Genomic DNA, 19,645 nt, shown 5'->3' with positions numbered 1-19,645 from the left:
TGACATGTTCATTGATGTATTCGCTCATCCGGAGGCCAAATCTTGATCGCTTTGTGTTGAGGGAGTAGGGCTGAAAGCTTGAGTGTTTTAACTCATTGATCCTTCAAAGTTGATGATCAGGTGAGCTAATGAAGCATTTTGGATCACAAGTATAGGGTATCTGCAGATCTTATGGGAAAAAAAAGTCTTTTAATTTACTCAAAAAGGGCTTCAAGGTGGCGCTAATAGTCATCTTTCTCCATTTGAAGTGAAGAAATCCTCAAACAGAATACTTGTCTTGAAAAATTTGATTGGTCAGATTAAATAAAGCTAAGCGCATCTAAAATCATAATATGATCCTTTTTTTTAAAAGATTTATTTGTAAATTATAAGTCATAAAGCTGAAATAGATTTATTGTCATTGTCGTCATAAAGATGTAGTGTGTGGTGCTGTTTCATTGTTGCTGGACTGCCCCGTTCAAGGTGAACGATTCTGAAAGGTACGTGATTGTTCACTATAAACCTCGCTCTTTATATGCAACAAGGTCGCTTCCAGCCAGAAATCTTCGCATTATGAAAATAGCCTGGCACCATTTCTAGTCTCCATCAGAGACTAAATGAATGAATAAACTCACATTTTGCCTCGTGTTGTTAGTTTTTTGCGACTGTTAGAAAAACCAAAAGCGATCCAGTTGTCTTTGGGAACGCCATGGAGGTGGAAGTTGTCCGTTTCCAACATGTTGATCCTTGCAAGAATCTCTCCATAGCTTAAAACCTGTCCATTTCTGGAGACAAGATGCATAAGTTATGTCTCTTCTCCTTCAAGGACATGTTGATTTTCCATTATAAATATTTCACCAGGCCATAAACCTGCACAGGTGACTAGCCTCTGGGTCAGCACCACTGAGTGGCTATCCGCTCAGGACATCAGCAGTTGGGTTGGATGAGAAGTTACTTTATTCATGGCGACATGAATAATTTACCCTGTCAGGTTCTGCCAGAGTTCACTCCGAAAAAAAAAAAAACAGACATAACAGTACCAAGCACTCAATCTTTGAAAATATTTGATAAATCCAGGATTTTCTGAATAATAGGCTCTTTGTCCACCACTGTGTTTCCCAATTAGACGACTTTTCTGCTGTGTTCTGTTCGGGTGTTATGGTGCATTACACAACCGGTGGCATGAGCTGATAAACGACCTGCAGTTCATCAGATATTTAGCTTGAAACTGAAGCGTAGTTTGCCCTGATAACACACACTGTGCTAAGAGCAAGTTGTTTTTTGTTTTGTTTTTTACATAGAAGTGACGTACGTTTCGTTTGATTATGGTGCATTTTGTTTACATGCGAGGCTGGAGGCTGAGTGTGATTTATGTAACAGTCCAGATTTATATGGCTTGAATACATTAGAGATCCTGCTGCAGTCTGTCACCTTCTGCTCCATCTGAATGATGAACCGCAGTCTCTCTGCGGCTGCCAAGAGCCGCTGTACTGTAAACGTTTGTCTCTGTTTGCTACACACACCTAAAAGGTGTCATTTCATATCCTCTCTGTGTGAAAAGAGAATTTTTGGCACTGCGGTCCTTTTGTCCGTGGTATCTGGGCAGTCGTAGCCGGGGGAAGTGTGTGTCTGTGTGCGTTGTTGCTGAGAATATGCTCGACCTATTGTGTATTCTCTCCATTGTAAACAAGACATGGAAATCAGAGTGATACGCCAGTGCTGTGGAGAGAGTTCCCAGGTGGAATTTAAGTCCTTTTCATCCAAAAAGTCCCAGAAAACTCACTGAGCTGCTGCAGGATACAGAAACACACAATCTAAGTGTCAAAGCATGTACAGTCAGTGCATGTTTGTTCATGATTCTTGCACAGTGATCAGTAAGTTACCAGTGTAGGTTCATAAGTTCAATTAATTTATCTGTGTAAAAACCTTTTAAATGGCAAACTTTACAGAGATCCCTCGTGGGAGCCATTATCAGGGCCTTGATATCGTGGTGGTTGAGTAGTGAAGACACTCCCCATGACAGTAGAGAGACAAACATGTAGTTTAAAATCCCAAGAGGTGAAGGCTCAGCTTTGATGACAACTTGCTCCCTGCTTGAACTGGCTTCATTAGTCAGGCACATATTGGAACCTCTCAGTTAATTTTTGATTTGCAAGGGGCATTATGCTTCTGATAACATTTGAGCCAATAATTAGACAAGACAGTAATGGTAATTTTAAATTGTATGTGATCAGCACTGCCCAGTTTACCAGTTTGATCTAAGATCCATGAACCTTACGTACAGTTTTGTACCTCGAAAGAGAGCAGACTACACATACATACGTGATGCAAAACGCAAAAAGGATGCAATAAACACAGAGGGAGAAGAAACAAGAGACGCCTAGAGATGATAAAGTTGATTTTTCTTGTTTTATCTCATTGCACATTGGATATATTTTGGCTACTGGGTGGACAAAACAATCGATCACACTGGGTTGAGGGAATTTTCCACTTGATTCAGTGAATGTAATAAAAATAAAAATAAATAAATCCAAAAATGAATAATGACCAAGCACAATTATAGATTTTTTTTTTTTGCAAACAATTTCAGTGCTGCTGAAGTGCTGTCACTGGCTGCCCCTTTAACACTGTTTGGACAAGTCGAGGAGAAATTGTTCGGAGGGATCAAATAACAAACAGGTCTGACGGCGACATCCCACTGAGCCCTACGCAAAAACCTCTCTCTGCTAACGAGCGTACCCATGGTAATGATGATGGAGCACGACTCGCCAAATTCCTGTGAACGCACCCCTTTGCCCCCACGGTGCAAGTGAAAGACCTCGGCTCTGTGGGGCGTTCACTGACCCTCAGGAAATTGAACTAGAAGTTACCAACAGTGGATTACTATAACAGGCAATAGCACCTTGACCTTCGGGATTATTTATTTTGGACTTTGTGGCTCCCTGGATGCTTGGTGACAGTTACCTCCGGTTTGAAATCTTTTTTCAGCTTTGCAGACTTTTTTTTAAAAGAATGAGGAAGAGGGAAAAAATGCTTCATACAGTCAGAGGTCTTGTTATGTAACTAAAGAGGAGTGAGAGCTTCAGTGCTCCTTGACATAGGGTCTCCAAGTCTCTAAATCTCTACCGGAGGGATTAACACCACTCCTTCCCACATTTGGTGCTTTTGACATGTCAGTAGAAAAAGAATACTTTTATCTAATTATTCAGTGACCCTTAATACCCTAAATGGAAACATCTGTATTGTCTCTTGACTCATTTATGAAGGTTTTTCCTTGAATTTGTCACCAAAGTTTAAGACGCTTTTGGACTTCTCTTCTTCCTTTATGTCATTGTGTGACTTCATTTCGCTCCTGGCCATTTTTGCGTATGACCCCTTAAAATGAAGCAAAAGCCTACTTAGTTTGTCTGAGGGTTTTTACCAGTTCAGCCAGATTGAAAAAAACCCTGTTAATCATATTGCAGCAATCTCCTTGTGTCTTGCAGACATTGATGCACTGAATTAAAGGTATACATATTATCGGGAGCGTTTGCTACTTGGGGAGTTATACAGACAACAATATTTTTGGTCGCTGTGTTGGCAACATCTTCCCAATTAGCAAACGCTTCCCATACTGCGTCTTTCCAACATAACTCGCACCTGCATCTGCAGGACGGATCTATACTGTTGGAATTGTCAAACTTTACATCTTGCTTTAAAAAAAACTCCACTTTGGTAGCAGACATATTGGCAGAGCTGCGACAATTAATGTATTAACTGATCTACAGGAAATTAATATAAAACCATTTTAAGCAATCCCTCGAGCAAAATATTAATTGGTTTAAACTTTTCAAATGTGATTATTATCTGTTTTTGTGACTCTACTATCATAGTAAACTAGCGATCCTTTGTTGTTGGGCTGTTGATGGAGACACTAAAAACATCTCAGTTTAATTAACGGACATGAGTCGTGCATCAAAAACATGGTACCTGCCCAGGAAGTATGAAATGGCATAAGATTTTGATTGTACACTGACCATCTCATAAAGCTATCAGCTATAATCAGTTACAACTGCCTTTAAAGTAGGTTGAACAAACACTTTATTATAATTTCACCAGATATTACATCCTGACAGTCTTCTTTCTAACAAACCTTGTTAGAAACGTGCTCCCTTGCTGCTGTTTAAGGGTCTTGGATGGGGGTTCAGTTATTCAGACCCAAGTGGAACCGTAAGAACCTCAGTTTTGTCTTGTTACAAAAGACACCACGACTATAGAAGAGCATATTCATGTTAACAGTTCCCTCAGGTTTAACATGGGATGTGTTACTGATCAAAGACTAATGACAGGGTGTGGCGTACGCTTCCTACTTGTCAGTAATGAAGACTGATAGGGGCGGGAATGCCTCAGGGTTTGATGACAGGTGAAGTTTTGAATAAAAAAAACCCCACTATCTGTCTGCGGTCATTCATGGCAGCAGGTGGATGTGAAGAATCTGGAAACTGTCTGACACAGAGTCCGTTCTCTCCCTCAGGGCTCCTCAGGATAGTGTTACTGACAGGTGGCTTCCTCTCTGTAAATCATGTCACACAAAAGATGTCAGATACAGACTTGTTGCTCGGTCGATGTTGTCCCTTTTGAAATATGATTGAATGCTTGTGCAAAGCCACAAATGGATCAGGGTCACAGAGCTGATTTCTTTTGATTGCACAAAAACCAAAGAGTAAAAAACACTGTTAGTCGTTTTATGTGCACAACTATTAGCCTAGCTAGCCTAAAATACAACGACTTTATAGGCTCTCTTTGTTTTTATTCTACAGATAAAGAAACAAGAGGGATATGTGCTGTTCTGATAATGTTAAATTATTTCTTTAAAGCAGCTGAGATAACATTGAACACAAAGATAAAAGCAGCGAGAGAGAGAGAGAGGTGGCAAAACAGTTTGACTCTTTGCTCCTGTGTTTTCTCCGCAGCATCCCTTTAGCGTAGCCACGTTGCACCGCAGAAGGAGACGACTCTGTGTGAGGTCAGATGTTCTCACAGTCTTATGAATTAGACATGAGTGACAGTGTGGTCCAGCGCTGAGGACGGGACAGCTGAGCACGCAGGCTGATGTTGGCAACATGAGGCCATTTGTGACGTCTGCTTTATTAATTAGTAATATTCTCTGCATATCAGGTGGTGAGGGCCGCTATCTAACGGGGGATTACCACTTAGATGTTACAAAGTTGTGTAAGAGGTAGAGAGCGGATTATAGAAATCAACAGCATGATATTTTCTTTTTGTTATTTTTGTTTTGAACCAGCGTTCAGTCTTATTCTTTCCGTTAAGGTGTTGGAAGCAACATATTCACCCCCATCACCACCGGGCCTCTGATTTATCTCCTGTTTTTTCTTGTCAGAAGCACCATTCATTTCTTTGTTCGGCACAAGAAGAGGTATCAGATCACTCACTGCCACGTCAACCGTGGCGGTGAGTGATGTGTTGTCCTGAAACAAAACCAGTTTCCCTCCAACTGAGAGCCGCAGTGAAGCCGTTAGTTTGACAAAGGGAGACAGAGGAAGGTGAGCAAGGCAAGTGCTTTCTTTCCTTCTGGTCAGTGAGGTTCAAGACTTGTTGGGTTTTCCAGTAATCCACAATCCATCAATAACCACTTACTGTATGTATTAGATAAATTATCTTCTGGTGTTTTCAAAGACTGTTTTTTTTGGGGTTTTTTTTTTTTTTCAACTTAAGTAATCTAGTTGTCAAAGGCTCTGAACATCAGTGCTTATTAACAGTTCTGTAACAGAGCTGCCGGGTGGATACGACAGGCTGTTTATTTTATAAGTTAATCAAATGATGGTCTTACATTAAAATATATCAAATATTTACTTCATTTAAGACCAAATGATTAATCAGTTAGTTCAGAAAATAATCTTGATAATTAAAAATGATTAGTTAGATGCAGCCCAAAAATACTGATATCAGTAATGGCCTCAAAAGTCCAGTTACAGTCACCCAGACTTCTCACAGTGGCTGCACTGGTGAGTCTCCTGTAGCTTTTTCATTTAGGTGCACAAGCACATAATTTAGGTGTATCCAATAATACATTTTGATTTAATTAATTATGTTCATGGTTGTTAACAGAAATAAAGGTGCAAATGCATGTTTTTCTTCATTCAAATCACAGCAATTGCAAGATGACATTGCATAAACCTGTAGTTATCCCCTTTAGAAAAATAAACGGTTTCAGGTGCGTCGGTGTGACTAATGAAAATGTTTAGTCGCACTGTGGAGCCCTGATGGTAAAAAGCAAATCTTGATTTTGATGTTAAGGTGAAAGGTTTGTTTGCACTAGGTTTGTCTTTTTTGTCTTTTGACTTTTGATTTTTGGGGTTAATTTTAGAATATGTTCAGTTTTTTGTCTGACTTCATGACTGCACTGTGACATTTAACAGATAATCAAAATAAGTGGCAATTCTATTTTTTTGTGCGTCAATAGATTAGTTATTTATCTATTTATCTGATATCTTTATGAGCTGGTGGTGTTACTGGTTGTAGATTATCACTGTGTTTTGTCTCTGTTAGCTCGTGCTGCTCCACCTGTCTCCTGTCGCAGTGAGCTGTCAGTTTGTAGGTGTTACAGTGCAACTGAAGAGTCTTCCTTTCCTAAGCTTTGTATTTGAATGAATCTGAAGTCCACCCAGGGATTTACAGATCAAGATTTGCTCTAAAGCAAATGAGCCCGTACAGTTGTGTATATGTCTGTTCCTGTACCTGGTAACGTGTGTCTTTGTTGGGTTTTCCTAATCCCAATTTTTTCTCCTGGTGCACTGTGTTGTTTTTGTTAATGCCGTCGCCACGCAACAGGCTCTGCCCTACGGCAACAGATGATGTTGATGTGAATACATGAGAGACCGCGGGTTGTTTTCCATAAAGCTAAAGTTAGCACCGGATGCTGACAGGTCACCGGTATAATGTTTGAAATGAAACCAGAAATAAGAGAACAGGCCATCATTGGACAAACAGCAAAAACTGATTTCAGTTGAACTTGATTATTGGACAAAGTTACTTTTCATGTTTTGTCCAACTGACGCAGGAGCAGTATAGAACCACTGCACCACAGAACACATTATTTTATCATGGATCCCACTCGTCTGCTTGTGAGACAGCAGTTTATAAACTGTAGTTTTGAAAGGCGAACACACCGACCTCTTCGACCTCACTCCCGCTCTTCTGCTGCTCCTGACAGGGTCACTCATGGGTTCAGTTGTTAGCACTCACAATCAGGTTCTGGTTCGGGCCAGACCATACTGTGAGGCATTTGCATGATCTGTCTCCCCTCATGGGTTTACTGTGGGTGCTCTGGAAATTTGAAGGTTAGATGGAATAGCAACTTGACATTACACTGACAGCGAAGAGCAGCTTCAGAGGATGATAGACCCCGACAGGAGCAGCAGAGGACCTTTTCCTAGGACACCATGTAGGCTCAGTGGTTAGCACGGGTGTCTCACAGTCAGGTTCTGGTTCAGGTGAGACCTTATTGAGAGGATTTCGCATCATAATGGAGCTGAAAGAAAACACAGCATTAGTCAGGGCGGTGGGGAGATAAAGGTAAGAGCTTGAAGAAAAAAACATCCGTCACAGTGAAGTATCAGTACTGAGCAGATATGACGGCGTGCATCATCGCATCGATGACCAGGTCGGGGATTCTTGAATCCCGTCCTGCATGATGAAGTGAAGTACTCATTGGCTACCTCAAAGTTTTGTCAGTTCCTTGTCTAATTTCTCCCAAATGTGAAAACCTGTTTTTATCTTCAGACGTCACATTCAGTCAGTGTCATCCTCAGACACTGACGATGAAAACTTTCGCTGAGGTTAAAACCTCATGGAAGTGAAGGACAGGACAGGAAGTCCTTATAACTTCAACGTACAATTTCTCATCTACACCAAATTGCTCACACATTCGCCCTCAATACGACTATTCATCAATACTGTGTCATATCCATTGGGTATGCACGCAGGAAGCCGCACAAACATCATCCAGTTTACAAGACATTTACTGCTTGTTTCTCTACACATCATGCACTACAACATGACATGCAAGTAACAGGTGAGCAGAGATCGAGGTGTGCACCCTCTGATGGCAACACAGCCAGACGTGCGTGGAACGAGGGCTCCGTTCATCGCTGCTTGCAGCTTTGATTTAATCTTGTAATCTGTCTTCGTGGTCCGCTACATGAGAACCTCTTCAGAACGAAAATGATACCAAGCTGTGTAACAGAAGCTAAGCTGTGGATGTCTCTGATCATTATACACCCCACAGCCTGACTTCAAAGCCCTTCAAAAGCAGGAAAAAATAGGATTTGCCATTTCCCTCATTGTGAGGCCCTCTGACTGGGTACCCCTCATCTTTTGATCTGTCGCACCCCTTAATTTCCCCTAATTTCAGATTGCCCACGACAACATGCATGACTACCTCTGTATAATCCTGTCCTGTGTTGTTTTTGTTGCTCTTGTAGCTCCATGGCCGTTGCCGCCCCCCACCCTCTCCCCCTGGGAGGTAACCTTCAAAGGCTCTGCTCAGCACGATGGATGACCAGCTGAGTGATGGAGATGGACAGAATCAAAGGACATGCTCCCTTCATTGTGACCAGATGAAGGGACACCTTCCTTCCTCCAGCAGTGAGGAGACGTACGCTGCAGCATTTTGATGTTCTTCAGAGGGACAAAAAAAAAAAAAAAACCCAAAACAGTTCTTCGGGGATCATTTTGAAAAAAGAGCAAACACTGATCGGACATATTCATTTTGTGTTCTCTGTCAGCTCGTATGCTGACTGCTCGTCCCTGTGATGCTTGTTATGAGTTGTCCATCCACAACCAATGAGCCAGAGAGCTGCAGCAGCGAGGGAAGCAGCTGCACCACTTCCTCCATCACCACCTCCGACCCGTCCTCTATGTCCGGACACACTCACGCCACCACACCCTCCCTCAGCGACGCCCCCGACACCTCTCAGCATGAAGCTCCCCCGCCGCCTCCCCTGCCGCCGCCGCCTCCAGGGGCACCCCCACCCCCTCCACCCCCGGCGACCACATCCACCAGCCACAATGCCAGGAAGAAGCGCCGCGTCCGCAGCTTCTTCTGGAAGCCGATACCGGAGGAGAAAGTGCGAGGGAAGCCCAACATCTGGACGCTGGCGGTGCGGCAGCAGCAGTATCAGATCGATGTTCGCTCTGTGGAGGAGCTGTTTGGACAGCAAGAGGAGGCGCTGACGGGCATGCGTGGGTCGACACCGGCCACTGGGACCTCAGCTCGTATCTCCAGGTCGCGCTCCTTCAAGGAGAGCAGCAAGGACGAGGTGAGTGGTTGTCATGAGTCTGTTGTAATGCTGACACCAGCAACACTTACACTTGTGTTCACAGTTAATAGTGTCGAAACAGTGATTGTAAATAAATCCCCTTAGGATTAAAGTGGCCCTATAAAGAAGTCTTTATATTCAACATGCAGGACTTAATACTACAACTCCCTTTAACAATCAGCAGCATTTATTATGTAACTCACGTCGTCTCAGCGACTACGTTTACATGCACACAATGAACTGTTACTGTACCATGTGCAGCTGTTTACATGGCTAATGAAGCCTGATTTTATTTCCCTCTGTGGTTATTGTTGATATCAAAATATTTTTGAGTGTTTTGAAGTAGGTGACCAAAAATGTGGGCTTCTCTTTAGTGCTTGATCCTCTACACCAACCTTACGGACTGTCGACTGGGCAAAGCACAGAGCTGACTATAAACAGGCTCGAGGCTGTGTGTCGCACACTGCCATATTTAGAATTATATTTGAATAATAGTGTGCATGTATCGTAGTTATTGAGATTAAGATCTATCTTCTGTGGAAGACACACAAAGCACACAGCCAATCACAAAACAGTATCATAGACAGTCACATCTAAGATTCACATCTAATCTTGTGCCAATTTATCTTAGTTTATATTTTACTATTTCTATCTATTTTTTATACTTGATGTTTATTTGTCAATTTAAGAGCTGCTATCTTTGTATAGTTGTTTTTGAAACAATGACCAAAAACATCTATTCTATCTTTGACATACGTCACTTTAAACTTAAAATTGAAAGTTCAGATGTATCCAGTATGATGAGATGTTTGTGGGGTTTAATGATTCATCCAGTTCTGAGATCTGTTCTGCTTGAAAAGTTGCTCTGAACTTGAGAAGATGAAGACATACAAAGGCAGCTTTAGACAGAGCTACACAGCTTTTAGCTACACTTGTTGTTGCTGCTGGATTGCTTTTTTCATAAAGTAAATGGTGATGAGTGTAATGTTTATCTCCTGTAATGAAACGCAGGGCACGATTGTGAACTGAGTCAATTTGTTGTGAGGTGGAATGAGCAGCCTGTCGAACACAGACGTGACTTATCGACCTTCAATTTACTTTTGACAAATATGTTTTTTTAGAAGTTCTCTTTTGTGTTCTGTGTGGACAATTGTTTTTTTGTTTTTTTTCAGATTTAGGATTTATATTAGACTGTATGCAGCACGATGTGCATTGGCATGTTATTATGTAATGATAATTGGCATCAGGCCAAAAACTCACAGAGTCGCAGTCGAGATTCTGGGCTGAATCTTACTTGATGAGGATCTACCAGCTGGAACGCTCTCAGATTTGTAATTCCAAATATTATAGTGACTATATTCTGTTCTGTCCTGATGCCCACACAGACTCTTCACATTGACTGCCATTGTGTTGCACATGTTACCTCAGGTCCTGAACACACATACACAATAACTCTACCCTGCTCCCACTGTATTAAGATACGCCTGCAGGGACGTGTTAGGTAACGGTGCTCAGTTACAGCTTTTCTTTGAGTGCAAAAAAATGATTTGTTTTCAGAAACAGAACAAAAACATGTTTGCGTCATTAAAGACTCCTGGAAGGTAACATGTGAAACTGTAAAGCAATACCTGCGTGAGGCGCAGGGAGACTCCTCAATGTCCCTACAATGACCTGACTGCAGCTGCTCAAACCTCAAAGTGTCAGCAAGGAAAAGCCGTGACTAAAAACTCCTTTGGGAGTTTAAAATAATGCACACAGGAACATACTGTATCTCTGGTTGGCGCTCTTTGTGTGTCTATGAAACAATTTGTTCCAAATGTTAGTGTCATTGTCACTGTCATGGTCGTGGTCTTGCATGCATGCTTAGGGCTCCAAACAGTTTTCAGCCTCAGTTAATGGATTATTTATTGATTGTTTAGTTTATAATATGTAAAATGCAAATACACAGAAATACAAAATGTTCATTACAAGTTCTCAGAGCCCAAGGTGACGTCCTCACTTTGCATTTTTGTGCAACTAACAATCCGAAACCCAAAGATTGTTCACCCAAAAATAAAACATACATTTTTTTCCTCTCACCTGTAGTGCTGTTTATTCATCTAGATTGTTTTTTGGGGAGTTACTGAGTTTTGGAGATAATGTCCATAGAGATGTCTGCCTTCTCTTGAAATGTACTGGACCTACATGTCACTTGGCTTGTATTACTAAAAGAGCCAAAACATATATACTTTAAAAAAAAAACCAACAGCAATGTCTCTTTCCAGAATTCATCCACAGACTCCAGTAATGCGTCTACTCATGGACGTAAGGCTCATGCATGACAGAGCAGGATGTAAACGTTAATGGCATCTGTTAATGGCATGCGGCTGAGCTAGCTTGCTTATTTAGCTGAGACAGAGCAGTTCCCGTCTGTGGTTTGGTAGAAAGAAAATAGTTCCTTCATCTCCAAAACTTGGCAACTCACACATTTAAACAATCTAAATGGGAACATGGCCGTATAGGAAATGGAAAAATATGTATTTTTTTGTTTTAATGTATTATTTAAGTGGTTCAAAAGCAGTAATTAGGTCTTGTGAGGGAGCCTTTTTAAAAATGCATGTACTGTACAGTCACCTGTGAAAGGAAGCATGTACACGCCGTTGTTAATGAGGGAGGTGTGTGAACCAAAGTGAGGCCCGGTGGAATTTCAGCGTCCCATAGGGTGACAACGGGTGGTGGTCGGGGTGGTGTCGGTAACTCAAGCAACAACAAGGAGAAGGGAGGGGTGTGGGTTCATTCTGTGTGTGTGTGTGCGCGTGTGTGTTTCGTAGTGTCTTTAACCACTGCTACGATGAAATCACTTATCGTGCCTCTCGTTTGTTTTCAGATCAGCATCCTTGACTCGAAGAGAGGAATGAATGTGGGCATTTTCCTGAAGCAGTTCAAGAAGTGAGTCGTCCGCCTGCTTCACTACCTGAGAGAAGAGCTGCTTCCTTAAAGCTCAGTGGGAAACAAAACAACATAATGTGTCTCAGTAAACATCTCTGGTGCTGCTCGGCTCTAGTCTCCGGAGTCAAATATGACTTGTTATTGCGTCCTTCTCTGTTTTGATGATGATGATGGTGAAGAGTGCTTTCTAAAGAACACTCAGCAAAGGTTCATGTCTTTTACTGCATGTCAGTCGATGACCACAGCACACAGTTTTCTCTTTAGCTGATGGGAAAACGATAACTGATCCCAAGCGACTCAGGAGAGATGAAATAAAACTGATAACACCTAATAGAAAATATAACACTTGATAATCCAAAGCTGTAGATGAAGCAGAATAATGGTGCGTTTCAGCTGTTCAGACTGCCCAGAGATATGAGACTTTATCGCTGATGTTATCTTGAAAACGCTCTCAGTTTCAGTCTGTGTTTCAGCGCCTGACCGAGGAAATAAAAACCTTAATAACTGAGGAAGATTAGGGTCAAAATCTGTGTCGGTTTGTCTAGGAGGCCTTCTGAGCACTCCATTGTTTATAATTCATTGGTTCGGGAAATCTAGAGGTGTGTTGGACTGGACTGGGCGTCGTGTTGAATACGTCGTCTGGAGCAGCAGAGTACAAAAAGTGTGTTAGGTGTCTGTTTTGCATGACGGTGTATTTGCATGGCTCCCCTCTGTATTTTAATGACATTTGACTGTGAGCTATACTGTACGCAGTCACGACTGAGTCTGAGCAGTGACTTCATCACAGTTAGTGTTTACTTTTGTGTGCGTGGGCCTTTTTTATTTGACTTCAAATCTAACATGTACTCACCTTCTGTCATAAGTGTCATCTTCTACCATCCTCTACCCATTCAAAGTGTCTCTCTTCATCTGAGCCCTCATGTCCCCACTGATTTTCAACATACACCCTTACATGCAGCAATTCATACATTTAGGATCTTGAATAAAACATAGCAACTCTACAACAGAGTGGCAACCAACTTTCAAGATAAGTTCTAGTCTATAAAATGTAAAAAAGAGTCGGGAGTGACATCTTCTTTTTGTTCAACCAACCCTCCAAAACCCAAAACTGTAATAAAAGAGAGAGAAAAGCACCAAACAGTTAAATGTAAGAAGCTTGAAACAGCAAATGTTTGACATTTTTTGCTTGAAAAACGACTGAAACATTCATAGATTATCAAAATAGTTGGCATTTGATATTCATGCGACTGACAAATGGATTAAAAGACTAGATTTTAATTTGATCTAATACAACAATCCTCAGGATTTAAATAAACGTGTCTCTGATACAGTCAGTGAATGAGACAGTACAAGCATTGAAGGTGATATTCATTACAAAGTCGCATCACATTATAAGGTGTCAGCTTACTGAAAGTTTTCTAACAGTCATGTCTTATCTCAGTGATGTAACTGGGAATTGTGTTGCAGCACTGGACCTCAGTACATTAATGAGAAGTAATGAGTCATGATGGAGAAAACACGTTGAACTGAGCTCGGCTGGAAAGGATGTTTGTCCCTTTCACTTATCTCGTCATTGTCCGTATTTTTAGTTTGCTTTTCCAGTTAATGAAGTCAGGTCCAACAGGGACGTCGGACCAGCAGCTGGTTTTACTGCATTTACAAACACAAGGGAGCGATGCATTAAGAGAGAGCACCTGTGCCATCCATCATCGATCTTAATTGAAATATTACTCTTTGTCCTCCAGGTCCAACCGCTCCATTGTGGAAGACATACGACGAGGAGAGGGGAAGATTTATGGAGCGGAGCTGCTCAAAGACCTGCTGAAGCTCCTGCCTGACGCAGAGGAGGTCTGTGTTTGTGAATGTGTGTGTGGCTCTAACTCAGACTGATGATAAAAGACAGTGAAGTGAATGGTGATGGAAGACAATACAGACTGCTGAGCTTCCTCTTTCTCTTGTTCTCCCAACAGATCAAGAAACTTCAGTCGTTTAAAGGAGACCCAGACAAGCTGACGCTGGTCGATTCCTTTATGTACCTCCTGATCCAGGTGCCTCGGTAAGGAGATTTCTATAGAGTGCACAGTGTGGTTTCAGTCAAAGGGAAAAGTGAAGTCACATGTTTGACAGTCATTCTGATGGCAAATTTGCATTTTGTGGAGACTTTACAATGACATCGTGCCGTCTTCCTCATTCACGTATTCATATGAAAGTGTGTTTGTGTGTTGTTGTTTTTTTTTGGTCTGTTTGTTTTTTGGATAGGTCAGTAAAAATATGTAGGCTAGTGTTTGGCAAGAGACATGTACCGGTACTTATTTCATGCATTTAAATTTGCGCCATGAGTTACAGATATGATGTTTGTGCATTTAAAAGTCAAATTTTCAATTTAAGAAACATTTCGGTTCGTCATAAAATGAAAGAAGTTTAAGACGGTGAAAGGACGTGATTAGAAACACCCAATATGCCTTCGCCCTCACCTCCATCACATATATCATCGTGTCACAGAGAATAAAACCAGGAAAGCCTCAACAGAACACATGAAAGACGTCTGTCTTATCACAACCTGCAGGATGAGCTTCTCCACATGAAATTCAAAGCATTTAAACCTTTCTGCCTCGTCTCTGACAGGTTCGAGGTTCGGATCGAGGCCATCGTCCTCCGGGAAGAGTTCTTCCCTTCCTGTGCTGTAATGAGCCGCGAGATCGATGTCATCCGCGTTGCCACTAAAGGTAATAACACACGGGCTCCTGTACCTGCACACACACACACACACACACACACAGTCACATGTGCTCAGACAGGTGACCCAGATATTTGAGCTGTCAGCGGTGCCGAACACAAAGTAGGAATGTGTCACCTGAGATAAAGTGATGTGGGGACAGAGTGGAAAGACGAGGCTGTGTCATCTTCTATGTAATGTTTTAAGTGTTGTAATTGTGATTTTTTTATTCAAACATTTTATTTATAAACTTTTGATACTTAAACATGATGTCATAAGTACAAAAGGCCCAATTCATATGGACGACATTCACTTATACCGAAGTAATAATTTAACATGATATCTTTACTTTTACTCGAGTATAACGTTGGATACTTTTAACAATACTGCTTGAATATCAGAAGTACAAGTCAATGTAAATTAAACATATATTTACATAATGGTAAAGTAATCAAAAAAGAATGTAATGAAGTAAAAGTACAATATTTGCCTCCTAAATGTAGTGGAGTGGATGTGTAAAGTGGCATAAAATTGAAATACTCAAGTAAAGTACATGTACCTCAAAATGAGTACAGTACTTCAGTAAATTACATTACATCACTAACATGCTCACAGTCAAAATGCCGACATGCAAACAGCAGATGGTAATTTTTAAAGGTACTTGACAGACCAAAGTTTTGTGCCCCATTATGGAACCAGAGTTCCAAATGAATCCTAAAGGGGACGTGAACGCCTCTATGAAATTTCATGCTAATCCATCTGCTTTTTGCAGCCATCACTCGAGGCTGTGTCATTTCAGCTGAGTCACACTCTCCTCTCTGTACTTTATTGGTTTTTCTTCAGCCCTCTTCACCCTCTTCTACAGGACCGTGACCTTTTCACTGCATTGCAGAGCCATCAGTTTAACACTGCACGGGACAAATTGAGTAGAACTTTTAATGACACCGTTTAATGAAAAAACTTTGAACAGCACGGGACGTTTAGCCTCAGTGCTCGTCTTAAAGGAGACATGGTCAGAATGCAAAAACACATTTCAGTTAGCTTCCTGTGAATTTAGAGCAGATTGTCATTATTGCTGCTGATAGTTGGATGGTGGTGGAGGAAAATGAGAGCAAAGCGATGCGTGGATGGCTTCGTCTAACTGCGTTCATATTGATTTCATCTTATAGAGCTGATGAACTGCGAGGAGCTTCATGCCATTCTGCATCTGGTGCTGCAGGCCGGAAACATCATGAACGCTGTAAGTCCAACAGTAATGTTCACTTAATGCATTAATACCACTCTCCTGTGCTTCTGGCTCAGGAGATTATTATGCTTGCTTCATTATTTGTAGAAGCTACTACAAGGAATATAGACTTAGTTTAATTTTAACTCAACTCAAATAAGTTGAAATCCGACAGGTTTAAAGAAAAACTAAAATGATGATACAAAAAAAAAAGCCGATCTTCTTGTTGATGGCTCCATTATGTAAGTGAGAGAGAGGCATCTGTAATAAACTTTTTACCAGTTAAAAGTTCCTTGTAGTGCCGTAATATCACAAAAAGACTAACAATGTGATGGTTTGTCTCTTAAGATTTCTGACTTTCTGCCTCCTACTTATTCCTATTAAGGACTACTATCTCCAAAAGCAAGCTGGGCTCTGTTGTTTCTGAAAATTGTTACTCAGGCATGAGTAAAACTGCATTTGGCTGAGATGTTTAGCATTTAGCTTAGCTCCTTCCAAAGATAAAAAGGCTACAGCTACATATGTTAGCTGGGAATGAAATGAACATCTGTTACCTGCCAAATATGAAGTGCATGTTGTCTGTGCCGGGTAAAAATCACTTTTTAAGTCAGTAATTGCAGGGAATAAGCTCTACTGTCAGGTACCTGTGACTCAGTGTTTACATCCTCAAACATATAGTTCTGCTTGCTAGTAAAGCAAATCATTTTTGTGTTAGTTGTCAACAAGAATAACAACAAAATCAGCACTTCATCTTTGATCATTTTGATATGCGTCTGTTTGTTTTTCAGGGCGGCTACGCCGGCAACGCTGTGGGGTTCAAGCTGTCGTCCCTCCTCTCGTTGGCCGACACCAAAGCCAACAAACCGGGGATGAACCTGCTGCACTTTGTCGCCATGGTTAGTGGAAGAGCTTCACTTATACAATACAACGTATTTACAATAACATGAAGTCTTACGTAATACAATACAATGCAGCAGAGTGCAGCTTCAGAAATGAAAAAGAAAAAGAAATGTTTGTTGTTTACTTGTTGGGCTACATGAAGTCAGACCTCTACTTTATATACGTCTACGTAAGATTAATAATCATGTAACATTTTCTATTGAAGGCATTTATTTTTTGATATTTTCTTTAAACTTAGAAGAGAATACTTTTTTTTCTGAAAGTATACTGAATCGATGAAATATACTGAATGAAAGTGATGTGCTGTGTAAACTCTTTCTGAGACACTGCTGATTTATGTGTAGGATATAACTAGATTCAGATTGAATCAGATTAATAATTCATATTAGAAACTCTGTGATTTCTCACACTAAACTTCAAATGTGTGAAACAAAATGTGCAGACATACTGAATTTCAGTCCAGTGTACGTTAAGAGACAATCTTCTGTCAGCCACAGAGATTTTGTTTTCTATAAATCTTTCACAGCAGTGGTGTTTGAGTAAACAGTGTCCAAACACTGAGACTACAGGAGGGCAGGTGGACAGCAGATGGTGACAGGAAACAGAAAAAAGAGCCAAGAGAGGCTGGCCAAGCACTTATATAACAGAATAAAGAGCAGTGCTTTACACAGCAGTGATGCCACTTGATCGTGCGAGGTACGCAAACATTTAGATTTAAATTGTACGACGTGTCTCTTCACACAGGAGGCAAAGAAAAAAGACGAGAAGCTGCTCAGGTTTCCGGAGAAACTTCAGGATGTCCAGAGTGCATCCAGGTAATCTGCTCCTGACATTTTTAGACAACATTGTAAACATAATTATACCTAATTATACCTGTGAAGTATATTGAGGGACATTTTCCACCAAAGGTTGTTCATCCCCAGAGCTGAAAGGGGATCTGTCAAACAATGTGTACTCATCAATCATTTGACAATTCAGTGATTATTATAAGATGTTCAGTGTTTTATAAAAAAGTGTAACTGATGGTGTGACATTTTTATCATCTGCTGAATTGACCCTGGTGATGCTACGAGCAAAGTTTCATGTTGTGTTGAGCCTTCTTAGTGTTTTAAAAATAGCGATGGTGATGCTACAGTAAAAATGCACCCGGAAAGAGAAAATGAGTTTGACCCGAGAATGAAAATATGGTAAATCTTAAAAGTGCCTCTTCCGTCGTAATTATGCTTTTACATGAAGGTTTGACTCGTATACATTAAAAAAATAAAATTTTTTAAAAAAAGCCTAGGTAGCTTTTTTTGGCGAGAGTTTCACTTTAAGTGCAGCACTTTGAGAGTTGCAGTGTGATGCTGGTGGCTGTCAGCTTCCCAAGGTCATTTCTGTGTGGAGTCAGTACAGCTCCTGCACCACAGAGCCTCCCTCCCTCCCTCCTGCATACATTTCCTCACAGCGGGTCCGTCTTCACCTTTAACAGATGACGGTCTGACACTGCGTTCAGCAAAGTGTCACGCTAAGCAGTGTTACGAGGGCACTTTCCAGTCAGTAATGTGTTTATTATGTATGCATGAAAAAAAAAATGTCTCTAAGCACATTTTCTTGCTGCTGTACTGTTTTCTTGTAGAATCTCAGTGGAAAACATCGAGATGGAGTTTTCCTCCTTGTATGTTCGGATTAAAACTCTGGAGGAGAAGGTTCAAGGAGACCAGGAGCTGCTGCAGCAGCTGGAGCCTTTTCTGCAGGTGACGCAGCGGCCGTTATGTAATACATCACATGTACAGACTTACAGAAAGTTGGATCCAGGCCAGTGTACATTTCTGGAACTGCTGACTCAAGTGCTACAGATGATTACACCCATATAAGTGTGTAACGTTACATATATTAAAACTGCGTGTCTGATGTCTCAGAGTTCAGCTGAGACGCTTCAGGACCTGAAGAGACGCAGGCTGGATCTGCGTAAGGAGGGGAACACGCTCATCGATTTCTTTTGTGAAGACAAGGACACCTTCAAGCTGGACGAGTGCTTCCGCATCTTTCAGGACTTCTGCAACAAGTTCAACAAAGCTGTCAAGGTTGGTTTGAATGAAAGGTTTTGGGTCTCATGCCTGCGGGTAAACGTAGCTTTGTACTCACTAGGGAGATTGTTGAGATCTGGCAACACCTCAGTATTGCTAAAAAGAAGTCTGACAGGATGTGTTTAACAGAAACAAATAAATATTGACTAATACCTGTTCAAATTTATATTTGTTAATGATTTATAAAACGTATCATGACATGTTTACCCTCCGTTTCCCCTCAGACTGTCATTATTTTTGCCATTGTTAACTGATCCTGAGAATAAAGCGAGAATCTAGTTCTGTCAAAGCACTCAGCTGTATTATTCTACACAGCAGACTGAAACGATCCACTAAAATAGGAGAGTGGATTGTGCATGATCCATTACTTTGGTGAATACAGTGATAATAACCAACTACTTAAGTCAGACCCAACTTGAAATAACTGATGAATCTTCCCATAAGATGAGTGAATTTGAAGGCTGATAGGATTCTTGAAATGTGAATTTTCTCCAGTTTGATGCCTGTT

At 41.1% G+C, this 19,645-nt stretch overlaps 1 protein-coding gene across 1 annotated transcript in view; it reads left to right on the top strand.

The window, feature by feature from the left end:
* fhdc1 (FH2 domain containing 1) overlaps positions 1 to 19,645 on the top strand; it is a 34,976-nt gene that overhangs the window by 8,285 nt on the left and 7,046 nt on the right. Inside the window, exons 2-11 of the mRNA XM_037113404.1 lie at positions 8,463 to 9,299; positions 12,166 to 12,227; positions 13,973 to 14,075; positions 14,198 to 14,283; positions 14,853 to 14,953; positions 16,113 to 16,183; positions 16,957 to 17,064; positions 17,813 to 17,883; positions 18,687 to 18,804; positions 18,970 to 19,134. Coding sequence (XP_036969299.1) covers positions 8,793 to 9,299; positions 12,166 to 12,227; positions 13,973 to 14,075; positions 14,198 to 14,283; positions 14,853 to 14,953; positions 16,113 to 16,183; positions 16,957 to 17,064; positions 17,813 to 17,883; positions 18,687 to 18,804; positions 18,970 to 19,134 — 1,392 coding nt within the window. The 5' untranslated portion in view covers positions 8,463 to 8,792. The remainder of the gene's footprint in view (positions 1 to 8,462; positions 9,300 to 12,165; positions 12,228 to 13,972; positions 14,076 to 14,197; positions 14,284 to 14,852; positions 14,954 to 16,112; positions 16,184 to 16,956; positions 17,065 to 17,812; positions 17,884 to 18,686; positions 18,805 to 18,969; positions 19,135 to 19,645) is intronic.

The sequence above is a fragment of the Acanthopagrus latus genome, chromosome 1, assembly GCF_904848185.1.
Source record: "Acanthopagrus latus isolate v.2019 chromosome 1, fAcaLat1.1, whole genome shotgun sequence".
Lineage (NCBI taxonomy): Eukaryota > Metazoa > Chordata > Actinopteri > Spariformes > Sparidae > Acanthopagrus > Acanthopagrus latus.
This window is presented reverse-complemented; position numbering and strand designations above follow the sequence as displayed.